A 13048-nucleotide genomic window follows, 5' to 3' on the forward strand; every position below is an offset into this window, starting at 1 on the left:
AAATCCCTCTGGAATGATGCAGTTAGACCGCACACTACAGTGCACACAAGACATCTATAAAAATATAACCTTTGACCCTATAAAGACAGAACACTGGAGGCAGCATCACCAAAACTGGTATCTTGTAGATTATACTGAGATACACCTTTTTTTAATATTTGAACAAAATCCCTTGAAAAATGTGGCCTATAGAGCGCACACAACTCAACCATCCACAAAAATATGGCCTTTTTACCCTATAGAAGATGGAACACTGGGGGCAGCATCACCAAAAGTTATAGGTGTGTAGATTATACTAAGATACACCTCCATACAAAAATTTGAAAGAAATCTGTTAAGGAATGTGGCAGTTACAGCGCACACAAGAATATGACGCAGCGGCGTTACGCTGCTGAATCCAAAGTACCCCACCGGCATACTGCCGGGGGATACAATAAAGGAAAATGCACAGGGAAAGGGATACAATACATGTATGAGAACTGTTGTAATTTGTTTATTAAGCAGATTGAATAAGCAATCAAGTATTTTGAGGTATATAAAAACTACCACGATTCCTACCATCCATTTTCTTGCAGAGTACAAAGAGAACGTTCTTGTGTGCCTCATGAAGGAACAAGCCATAGAGCGGTCTGTCAAACTTGATGGTCTGAAAAAAAAATGAATAAATAGAAAAAGTCATATTAGAAGACAAATCAAACTGAAGAGATAAAAATTCTACACAGGTCAAAACTCAGAAATAGAGATATCAGGGGAAACTATAGTCCATGTATCTTATGGAAACAAACTCTACCATCCGTTTTCTAATAAGTCAGTTAAAACTGACCCCGGATCTAAGATCACACACACACACACACACACACACACAAAACTTAGTCCTCAGACTACCTTCCTTAGTTGAACCTGATTTTGGGTACAAGCACAAACCGAGCATTGGGTTTGAATTTATTAGAATAGGGGCCTTATAAAATCCAGTTACTCTCATTATTACTTGTTTGTTATCAAATGTGCATTGAAGGGGAAAAGCAAAAATTGATCTTTGTAACCTTTGGTTATTCCTTCTGGATTAAAAACAGACAAGGATGTGCAAATATACCACTACTGCAGTGGGTTCTAAACATGCACAGGTGGTGACACTTCTACACATAAAGCCTCCATTTAACATCCTTTCTGAGGGACAGGGTGTTTTTCACTGTAACCTAGCCTCTATCTATGTAGCTGGGGTGTTAACATACAACAATGGCTACAGTCGTCTGCCTGGGCGGGATTCAAACTCCACAATCCCTGTAGTAATGGTTTATTGAAATAAAAATCAATAGCGGCTCGAAAGCCGAATTACAGGTTTTGTACAATAGAAAAAGCAAACATAAAAATTACAGGAAACAAAATAGGCAATAACATGTAATAATTAAAGCAATGAGATCATAATGACAAAGATTCAAAATGCAAAACAAGTTCTACCAACTTTTCCTGCTGTGAGAAAAGAAAGTATGTCAGTATAAGGGAAAGCAGACCTTGTTTCATAACACTTTTGATCTCACTGCAACTCACCTTGAGAATGACATTGTCCATATAATCCCACAGGAAGACTGTGCCGTCTTCTGATGATGTTAAAACCTGTGCAATGAAAAGTAATGAATAGCAGCACATGTGAGATACAGATCTTTATTTCTCTTGTTCACATCCATAACAAGGAAGGGTGGATTATCAAGTCAATCATATTCATACAACGATGTACGGTGGCATTAGTACATAAGCAAAAACAAGAATGGGTATAGACCGTGGGCCGAGCGGGCTTTTCCTTCCAGTTCGTTGCATAGATTCCGGTACAAGATTTAGATAATGTTAATAAAAAGATAAAAATACACAAATCCCAAATCAGCTTATCCCTGCGACTGAATCCTTGTCGTTCGTATAAAACATAAGTTTAATTGACAAGTTATTTAAGAGAAATGTGCGTGAACGAGACCGCCAACTCTCCGTTCGTACACGTGTATAAACTCACCGTGCAACGAGAGTGAAACAGCACATTCTCCGTCTCCGTCGTACGAAGAAATTATGTAATCCATTCTAATATTTCCCAAAGCTAATCACATTTGCTGATGTAAATAATATGACTGGGCAAATATGAACTCGAAAAACTAATGAAATCCTCGTCAGGGTGAAAATATTTCGAAAATGGGCGGTCATAGCTACCATGAAACAGACGAGACGCATGCAATTCTCTTGAATTTACGTACTCTGTGTAGAGATCGGTGGCTCCGTACCGACAAGACTCGAGTAATTTTTGTGTAATTAAAACTTTTGATGAAAACATTTCTTGTATATTAAAGCAATGCAATGATAGTTTAAGAATAGGCCTACAGAATTAGAGTCCCTAAATATTCATCTATATTACTAATACGCAAAATCGCCGCGGGGGGTCCAACACGGGCCAAAACGGTTCCTCAAAAACGTCTTTCCCCGACCCCGCCCGCCTCCGCCGTGGCGCGGGGAGGGCGGTACAATTCCACGAGGCCTGTCTCCCGTAACCCGCGTGCCACGTCGACCCCGCGATCGACGTCCATGCCGTTAAACGCGGTTTCGGGGTGCCGGGGAGGACGGGCGGACGAGAGCAAGGCGGGCGTCGTGGATTGCGAGGAGGCGACGAACCCGCGAGAGCGAGTTGACAAGGCGTGCACCCGCCCTCTGTCTAATTATCAAAGAGAGACGAAGAGACACACGATAGACGAGAATCCACTCGCGTCAACGGGTGTAGCAAGTCTCATTGTAAAGGCTGCGGCATATCCCGAGTAAGGCCTCTTGCTATAGGATTCGCTTTGTAGCATGTAAGAGAAATACACATTAACAGACGACTCACCCGGGTGATGGGATGTAGCCAATATGTACGCTCAACGGGTTGAGCGTACCCGTGTTATGGGTCTTTCTATAGGATATGCTTTGTAGGCCAGGCGCCCACAGTGTACGTGTATTACACGCTCTCAGGTCACACACATGCACACACCACAGTCGATTCGAGTCGAGGCGATTGCGACAACTGGCGCAAACCATGTACCTATTTTCACGTAAAATCTTTACTCTGAAAATAATTATACAAATTCTGTGATCTATGCCAACATAATCATAGTCCAAGCTTCTGTTTTATTGGTCTTTTCATGAAAACTACATCGAAATCACAACAAGAATAGCGCAAATAGATCTGTGATAGTACGCCTTCACGTGACAGTTCAGTTGCAAACTGCCTTGAGTCCACAGTGTATTGCCACTGCAGCTGAGCGCCGCTGTCGGCGGTGCTGTCGGAGCTGAGTGTGTGAGCATGGAGTAGCGGTGACCGGAGTAGCCAGGTCTGTCCGTGGGTGTGAGGAGAGTCTAAACAACACTTTGAAATTGCTATTATTGCCCCGATTTCAATATAGTTTCGTGAATAGATGTATGAAACCTGGGCTTGGATTGTGATTATTCTGGCCATGTATAGTTGTATACTGAATTTTGATAATCATTTTTCACAAGAAAATCATGGTCATGGTCGTTTAAAAACATGATAATACTTTTAGTATGATACAGTTCTTGCATTAAATCAATTTTTAAAGTATGGGGGGGGTCAGGTAACTCAAAGCGATTTGAGTGCAGGCGTGGTGTCCACGGGTACAAAGGGCTGAACCCCCGAAAGCTCAGGGGTTTTAGGCATTTAATTACGGTCAGAAAAGCATATTTTTAATGCCTTATTTGTGACACTGGCAGGTCGATCACTAATTGGCGTGGGGTCCATAGTAGAGTTGCGTACCAACTACGCTGAGCTGAGAGTACGATGGCCTACGTTACTTTACCCTGAGGGACGCAAAAAAGTATGCAAGATAGACGCAAACAATTTAATATGTTTAACAAAATTCACGTACTTTCGGCGTAGAAACTTGACGCAGAGAGTACGCCTTTTTTTAACGTAACACTACGCTACTAAACTAAACAAACTGCATCTTTAAATGAATTAATGAAAAATTAGCCCAAGAAAAATGAGCCCCCGAAAGATAAAAAAAGTAGCCCCCAAAAATTTTCCCAAAATTTGATATAGATCGAGTCCCCGAAAAAAAAAATCTTTTACTGGATTCTACGCTCACAGTCCCACACACAGTCGAGTCAATTTGTGCACAAACCGTCCGATTTTTCGCGTAAAATCTTTACTTTGAAAATAATTATACACATTTTGTGAACAATGCCAACATAATCATAATCCAAGCCTCTGCATATGTAGTCTTTTCATGAAACTACATTGAAATCACAACAATAATAATGCAAATAAATAGTCATTATCGAGATCCTATCTGACATAGTTTGCTTTACGATGCGCTATTCATGGTCAAACAGCATATATTATAAAAATTCTCTATATAAAGATAATCTAATTTTTTTTTGGATAGCACATAGGCCTCTATCTATCTATCTATTTGGCCCCCTCCCCTAGAATCCCGTGGATTTTCCACGGGTCCTGCTAGTTGTAACTATAAAAAAAGATATATGTCTTTTTTATATCCAGTCCTGTAGTACATTTTACATGTTTTCAAATGTTTGATTTTTTTTTTTTTTTTGATTTAAAAAAAAAAAAATTTGTTTTGGGGGAGGGAGTACTCGCTTAATAATAGGGTATACGGGGATTTGGGCGATTTTTCTTCCTGGAGGAAGAAATATGACAATGTTTATTCAAATTGGCGGTCTCGTTCATGCACACACTCTTAAATAACTTGTCAATTAAACTTATGTTTTATACGAACGACAAGGATTCAGTCGCGGGATAAGCTGATTTGGGATTTGTGTATTTTTATCCTAATTTCTGGTTACCAAAAACTATGTACCACAAAGTCAGTCCAAAAAAAGAAAACTAAGCCCTAAAATTGCGCTCGGCCCATGGCCTAGTATGGGTGATAACAAATTAAATTGCTGTTAATAAAAAATATTACAATTATATCAATCAGTCTGCATTTCATGTCCTTTTTATACAAATTTAAATTTGGACCATGTAAGAGTATTAGATTTCACAAAAGTCAGCAAGTGTACATATCTATGAAATATAGGTTACCAAAGGGCAAGTACAATGGAAAGTGATTTCATTGTGTGATGACTTACAATGCCTTTGTAAGAGCTGATTTGAATGATACACATCATAGGCTTCTGTACATAATAATCTTTCCAATAACAATATTTATGAAAACTTGAAATTCCTACTTGACCTTTTCTTCATCCTATCTCACCTGCAATTTGTTCCATGGGTTGATGTGAACTCCGTTGACATTTGACCTGTGACCTGTAAGTTCCCTGATACATTCTCCACTCAGACAGCTGATAATCTTGACCCTGTGCCCAGAGCATACCAGCAGACACCTGCAAAGTTCAACAGAATATGAGTGACACTACTGCAGAGAAGTATATCTTTTCTTGAAGATGATGTTGAGTTTTGATCATGCAATTTCATTATGATAATTTGTGAAAGAATTGTTTAGAAGATATTCAAATTTTGAAAAGTGGAAGGGAAAAAAAAAAAATATTTACAGAGGTAAGTCAAATTTTGTTATTTCACTAGTCAGACTAATATTGTATGGCTTTGTTTTCGTGTGATACAAGAATATATTGCTCTCGCTAAGACAATATTAGACTCGTCTTTGAGTCGTCCAATATTATCATAGCTCAAATAGGGTCTATTATATAAATATTCATTAGATCTACTTTTATTTTGGCCTAAATTTCTAAAAGAAATAAACTCTAATAAACCCCCTGGGCATTAAAAAATGTTAAGGAACAATGATTTGGAAAGTTACATGAATCTAAATATTTATAAAATCTGATTTTCAGACTTTAAAGTTCATTAAAAAATAATCCATACAATAATTAAATTTAGAAGCACTCTAAAAGTAAACGAAAGAAAACATGTCAAATTCTGAACCTCAATTCCAAAGAAATCAATTTACAATTGACAACAACACCAAAATAACAATGAACCTACAACAAATATTTGATAATAATATACTGATACACATTTTCCATGATGATATTGCAAAAAAAAAGTGTGATTGGGAAACAAGAAGTAATGTCACATCTTGCGCTACAAGAACCACTATCGCCAAAAAAGGCAATAAACATCATTTCCGGCACATGGGACTGTACAGACATGTGCTGTTCACACACTCACGATCGCTCACCATCAATACCATATTTGTCCACATTTATATACAACAATGACAAGTTTTCAAGAAATAATGTAATGAGTTGCATTTAAAAGAAACTTACTTGCTGTCTGAGGTAAAAACTGGCCTCTGGTTTGTTAAAATTCCACCACCTCGCACGGCCACAGATCCACTCATGGTCGCTGCCATTTTGCTTGCTGCTACTGAAGGCTGACGTAAGGGGCGTTTTGTCAAAAGTCGCAAACCTTGCAAAAGTTTTGAGTACGAGTTTGAGCAGGGGGGGGGGGGGGGGGGGGGGGGGGGGGGGGGGGGGGGGGGGGGGGGGGGGGGGGGGAGGGTTGGGGTGGGGGGGGGGGGGCAAAGCATGGTCAGAGATGATTGTTGCCAATATGGCTCACCAAAAACCCTGATGGCTCATTTTTTTTTCTCGTTTGTTTTTCTTTTTCTTCATGAAGAGCTTCGGAAAAAAGGCACTTTCTGGAGAGAAAAAAAAAAGGGGGGGGGGCACAATAGGGTAACCTCACAGCGAAAAAATGTAAACATTGATATAGAATCTATATCCCCATGCATTAGTATCAGTACATTATCAGCGATGATCCATATGTAAGAGAGCCGAAGCAGGAGAGCAAAATTCTAAAATGTCTGAAGTCGACTTGCGACCGATAAAATCTTTAGATTAAATTATCAATCAGGATGGGGTTTTAACACAATCTAGTCAGATGGGAAACAATACCTTTAATATGTAACATGCGAGCGTAGCGAGGAATTAGAGGGAAATCCATCCCAGTCGCTTTGAATTAGGGGCTATGTCAGGTAGGCTATGATAAATCTATTGTTCTGGTGGAAATAAGGTGATAAAAACATACTGTCATAGCAAGTACATAAAATATGCTTCTTCATTAAAAAAAAAAAATATGAATGACATTTGATGATGAAAATGCAGTTGCGCCTTAAATTTGAAAACTCCTTCATTGTTTGAACCTTTATCAAACAAAAGGCATGGCTTTTAAAAGATGAGATGTTGGAAGAATGCCTTTTTCAGCAGTTGAGTAAAATATGCCACGGACTCATGGTGGTTTAAAAGGACTAGTGATTATATTTTAAAAAGAGGCACGTATAAAGCTCGTTGTCATGAAATTTGGGGGCCATTATATGCACCTTGCCATACCCCCCCCCCCCCCCCGGCCCCGGAGAAATGGGAAATGGGAAAGATAGTTGAAAACGGGCACTTGTCAAAGCGAAATTATATAGAAAGGGAAATGAACATTTATCAAAAGAAACAAAGGGAACTTATTATGTTTGAAAGGTCACTTAAAAAGGGAAAAGGGGCACTAATGAGAAGGGAAAATGTTACTTCTCACACCTAAAAGGGCACTAATGAGAAGGGAAATGTCACTTCTCACACCTAAAAGGGGTACTAATGAGAAGGGGCACTTGCCAAAATAATTGGGGCACCTAGCAGAATTGAATATAGGGGAACTTACCAGAGCAGTGAAAAGGGGGTACGTACTTATAAGGAAAAAAAATGGGCACAATTCCTATTAAAAAGGGCACGTTGTGGTACTTGAGAAAATGGGGGCCCGGCACTGTGCCTTCTTACCACCCCCACCCCCCGGGAGCTCCGCCTCTGCCGTGATTCTTGTCTTAACAAAAGTATCTCTGTGCTCCTCCCCCCCCCCCCACCAAATCGATAATTTCAATAATTTCAAGGAAACAATAAATAGTCAGAAAAGAACAAACATTACACAATTGATTAGATTTACAAGTAATAGTGATCAGCTTGGATTTTTAATTGCAAATGGACCACACGTATTTTTAACATCTAATTTGCGTCAGATAATTTTTTTTATTTTTCAAATCAATTAAAAATGTGAAACATTTACCCTAACTCATGAAAGCTACCAAAAACAAAACAAAAATCAAAAGGAAATGACTGGGTTTGCATGGTAGGCCAGGGAATTAATAGAGAGATGGGGAGGGGGAGGGTGACACTTTATTTGTCTATGAGTTACACCAAGAAGTTACCGGTAACTTATTGGTTACACGCTCATCACGCCACACATACGATCAAAGATCAAAGCTCCAAATAGGGGTCATCTTACAATCTCTATGGGAGCTCCAAGAATTGAACTTTGATCGCGTACGTGTGCGCATGTCATAACTATGTGTGGCATGGTTTGATCTTCTTGATTACACTAATGGGAGGGGGGGGGGGCACAATATTCCTTGAGCTTTGCTGTGACGTTATAGACATAAGGTCATCCAAAATATTAGGTGCCCTTTTACTCATATGATCACTGAGAAAACGAAAGAAAAAGAAGAAGAAGAAGGAGGAGAAGAAGAATGGAATTGTATTGCATCGAATTAAATTCATCAAACATGCAAAGTAACACAAATACAATAACAACTTACAAATATGGATAAGACAACAATGGAAAATACAAACGAAACGGTCGGATTATCAGAAATTATAGAAACTTAAAGGTAGACAATCCTACACAAAATACAAAGACTAACAAAAAAAAGAGACATTCAATGGTAATTACAAACATAAAAAGGGCGGCTGTCAGATGCAAAGCTTCAGTTTCTTGAATGATGCACACGGGTGATCCCTCGATCTTCATTTCATTGTTCTAGAATAGTCCACGTAAAGTATATTAGTGTTTCTTTATGTGTTGTGATGTTTAAATTTCATATCTTATGATCATAACTAAACCGACCAACCAATCAACTTTTTAAGTTTTGGGGGGAGTTCGTTCCAGATATATATTGGATCCTTCGCATAAAAAATATATTATTTTAAAAGGAAGAATGACCCAATATTACACGAGTGTCTGCTGAAATCCTGGTTTTATATCTATGAATATCTTTCTTGCTCTGAAAGGTATTACTCATAACAAATCTGGTAAGAGTTAAGATAATATGAATACTTAAAAATAGTTGAAAATCGTGTAATAATGAAACGAGGAGAATATTCAATTACAGGAATAGAGGTCTGCTCCGACTTTATAGAAGGAGAAAGGAAAAAGATGAAACGAAGAAGAAGAAGAAGACGAGGAAGAGAAGAATGAAAAAAGGGGACAGGGGACATTTTGTTTCTTAATAATTGAAAGTATCCACTTGGTTTTCAAGCTAAGGTGGGGGAATGGGTAGGCCACACCCTGTCTTTGCTAGCTGCAAATACCCCCCCCCCCTTTCCTGAAGATAGTGTACATAAATAGCCTACATGAACAACTAACAAGCACTCAGAACGGGTCACTGGTAACAGCTCAAGGACATCAATATAGGTGCCGTGCATCAATGAGGTAAACAAAATGAATACAAACAAAATAATAGAGCATCCTTGGCTTAATATTATAGCAATTTGAGTATCACATTTAATATTTGCACAAATTCATTAACAAGATAGAAAATAACACAAAGGACGGAAATTCAAGTAAAATCTGTACGAAAGACACCCTAGTTTTATCACAGACATGTTGTAAGATACAAGTACATCTGATAGCTAATATCAAATCTTTCTTACTTTTAAATATGTCTAATTGCTAGTAATAGACACACATTCTAAAGTACTTAGGCCTAATCGTTATAATTGCACACAACTACACTCTGGCAACAACAACTGTATACTCTAATAAGAAAATGAAATTAACCTTTCCAATAAATGTTCATTCCATGTTGTTGCACTAATTTTTTGTATTTCTTTATCTGTTGGTTATCACATAACCTAACAATTTAAATATAAGGGTATAAATGATTTTTAGATCTATGGACCATGGCTGAAGTAAAATATTTATATACACACATAAACTTTATTAAAAGCAACTTAAGCGAAAGGAAAATATCTGTGTGTGAATGAAATAAGTCAAGTTCCCCAGTTCAGTTACTGTTACAAAGGTGCAGCTAGAAATACACATTTGCCAGAAAACTTTGGGGTATTCAATATACAATACTGCTTACAGTTATAGATTTGATATGATTCAACGATGTCCAAATGGTAGGATGTCCAAATGGTAGAATGTCCAGTTAAATTATAACAATCAAAGCATGTTCCTCTAAAGAGGATATATTCTCACTTACATCATTATTCAGCTTCATAGAAGCCATACTAGTACCATTAGCAAACTTCCCTTCTATACAAAGTTGGTTTTTAAAAATCAATAAATCAATCATTTAATATAATTTTGGCCATTTTGTGAATATCTCTCAAAAATATATACTGTAATATTAAAAATACATTTGTACACTTAATTGCTATAATTCGGTAAGAAAAGACTTATTTTTTAATATACCAGAGTGAAACACAGATTATCCAAAACCTTAGCTGCATTTCTTCACTAAAAAAGAAAGTTTGTAGTCTTCTTTACAGATCCTGCACTGCATTGTAAACCCAGTAACTTATTCCAATCAATATATCTATTGTTTCTTTGTTATTTTGACTTTATCCAAAAAAGGAGCCAACTGTGGAGGGCTAAATATCATTCTTTAATTAGATATATTATATATAAATAGACATAACCTAGGGTCATAATATGGTTTCCCTGGGTTATGGAAATAAATTAATAGAATAAATTTCAATATGTATATTATCAGAGGGTTATCAAGCTACATATATATGAGCCATTTCCATATATTAATATCGTAGATGTACTATTCAAGAATTCAGACCCCCTAATCCCTATTTCAGTTCCTATAAGTTGTTCACATATTATTATTCAAAAGATTGATCTCACACCTATTTTGGATGGCCTTCCAATGTACAACATTCCCTGAATGCAATCAGTCATGTGACAAACCTTTAAAAAATGACAACCAAATCATCCAGTACTTTTCACTACCTATTTCTGGCTCCAAAATAAATAAATGATATGAAAGCTCAGTAAAAAAAAAAATCTACAAAACCAATGAAGAAAAAAAAACATGGGAGATATCAGGGTTTAAAAACTCTTAATTGTTTGACATTCAGATACATATATAAATATAATAACAATTGTAATACAAATACTTCAAAACACTATTTTGAATATATTATTAACAAAATTGCTCATCTGCAACGTGTGAAATTCCCTACTATTGTTTTAGAGAGATGATGATTGTGTTATTTTATGGAAAGTATAACCAAAACATCTACAACATTACTGTCATAAAACTACTTCTAATTTTGTCCCCCCTCTCAATCATTTAAAACTTTACATCTGGAAATGTGCACATAACTCCATTTTAAACCATCTCATAAAGACACAACATTTATCCTTATTTGCATTTTAATTTATCTAGCTTGATATCATTGAAATTGACCCTACATCAAATACATGTACGATGTTCAACAGTAGATGGTGACCTCTCTCCCACACCGCTCACGTCAGCACATTATATGGCTGAATACTACAATTGCAGAAGCAAGAAATCTATCTAGTTATCAACCACTCAATCAAATGACCCATGCATTATATTTGCTGCATAGAAATCGTATATTACATATAACAACAAGACAGTGTACTTCAGTATATTACCATTATATAGTCATTTGAATTTGCATACATTTAATGTCAAGGTGAAAGTATGGGTAAAATCATTGCAATTCTATCTAGTTCTAAACCACTCAATCAAATGATTCACATATATATGCTGCATAGAAATTGTATATTACATATATAGCAACAAGACATTGTACTTCAATATATGTTATATAGTCATTTGAATTTGAAGACACTTAATATCAAGGTGATAGTATTACTATTGTTGAAAGGGTTGAACCCTAAACAAAAAAATAGTAATATATTATTTGTGAGGAATGCATATCACATTTTGATAAAACATCCATTCTATATGCACTTCCACAAATTTTGGGAAATGATCACCTCCAGCAATTGTTATCAGCGCACACAGAGTTTAAAGCCACACTGTACTACTTGTAAATACTTGCTCCCTCTATATAGAAAAAAATGCCTTATCGGTGACCATTGGTCTCCTATGATCCTCTTTTTCTTAGGTTAATTGAGAGCTGCATGTAAGTTGATGAGACAACCACCTGTCCGGTGACCTTGCAGGGTGGTCTAATCCCTCCTATAGACTAGTACAGATGAGGTTTAAAGGCATAATCTAATCAGGTAACCCGCTTCCTACTTCACCTGGGTTGGGTGTGGCAACTGTAGAATAATGTCTTGCCAATTGATATTTGTGAAGTGGAGGGATCTATCCATTAGACAAGAACTTTGATGATGTGGTCTTAGACTTAGGGTATGGTTATTTTAACTTAGTGGTTGGTTTTAGGATTAATCCATGCCATTTGAACAGCTTTAGTGCAGATCTTGCTGCACACGACAGTTACTTATCTCCAGAAGGTTTTGTCAGATCTTCCAGATATTGCCTCTGTTTACAAGCTCCTAGGAGTGGTTGGGTATATCTATGCAATAAGAACAGCCATGGTTAAGCTTGGTCCAGGGGAGTGTTTCACAAAGATCCTAAGTAGAACTTAACACTAAGTTGGACTTAAAAAGTATGGACAGCCATTGGAGCCTTAAAATGAAATATATTCAAAAGCAAAAATAGGAGTATTTTAGACTTTTCATCAATTCCACATCAAGAACATGAACTCTCCCATGATAATAGAAAATATGAATGATTTGAATCAACATTTTATGCCTTCTAAAAAAAAATTACAAAATGTTTTCAAGGATGCTAATGGCTTCCCATAAATTTTAAGTCCAACTTAGAGATAAGTTCAACTTAGGATCTTTGTGAAACACCCCCCAGGTCCGATTGCAGGAGTTCCCTTAGTTTCCTCTAGGTTTCCTACAATCTTGATGGTGTAGCCTTTACCTCACTGGCACCCAGTGGTTGGCTCAATACTTGCAATGTGAAATTGTCCAGTAGCT

At 37.1% G+C, this 13048-nt stretch overlaps 1 protein-coding gene across 1 annotated transcript in view; it reads right to left on the reverse strand.

Moving 5' to 3' along the window:
• Positions 1 to 6379, reverse strand: part of LOC593812 (WD repeat-containing protein 75) — a 51126-nt gene extending 44747 nt beyond the window's left edge. The window contains exons 1-4 of the mRNA XM_030990509.1: positions 6274 to 6379; positions 5241 to 5370; positions 1549 to 1614; positions 559 to 646 (exon numbers count right to left, since the gene is read on the reverse strand). Coding sequence (XP_030846369.1) covers positions 559 to 646; positions 1549 to 1614; positions 5241 to 5370; positions 6274 to 6359 — 370 coding nt within the window. The 5' untranslated portion in view covers positions 6360 to 6379. The remainder of the gene's footprint in view (positions 1 to 558; positions 647 to 1548; positions 1615 to 5240; positions 5371 to 6273) is intronic.
• Between the last annotated feature and the right edge of the window lie 6669 nt (positions 6380 to 13048).

This window comes from Strongylocentrotus purpuratus, unplaced genomic scaffold, assembly GCF_000002235.5.
Source record: "Strongylocentrotus purpuratus isolate Spur 01 unplaced genomic scaffold, Spur_5.0 spur5_scaffold_19, whole genome shotgun sequence".
Taxonomy (NCBI): Eukaryota; Metazoa; Echinodermata; class Echinoidea; order Camarodonta; family Strongylocentrotidae; genus Strongylocentrotus; species Strongylocentrotus purpuratus.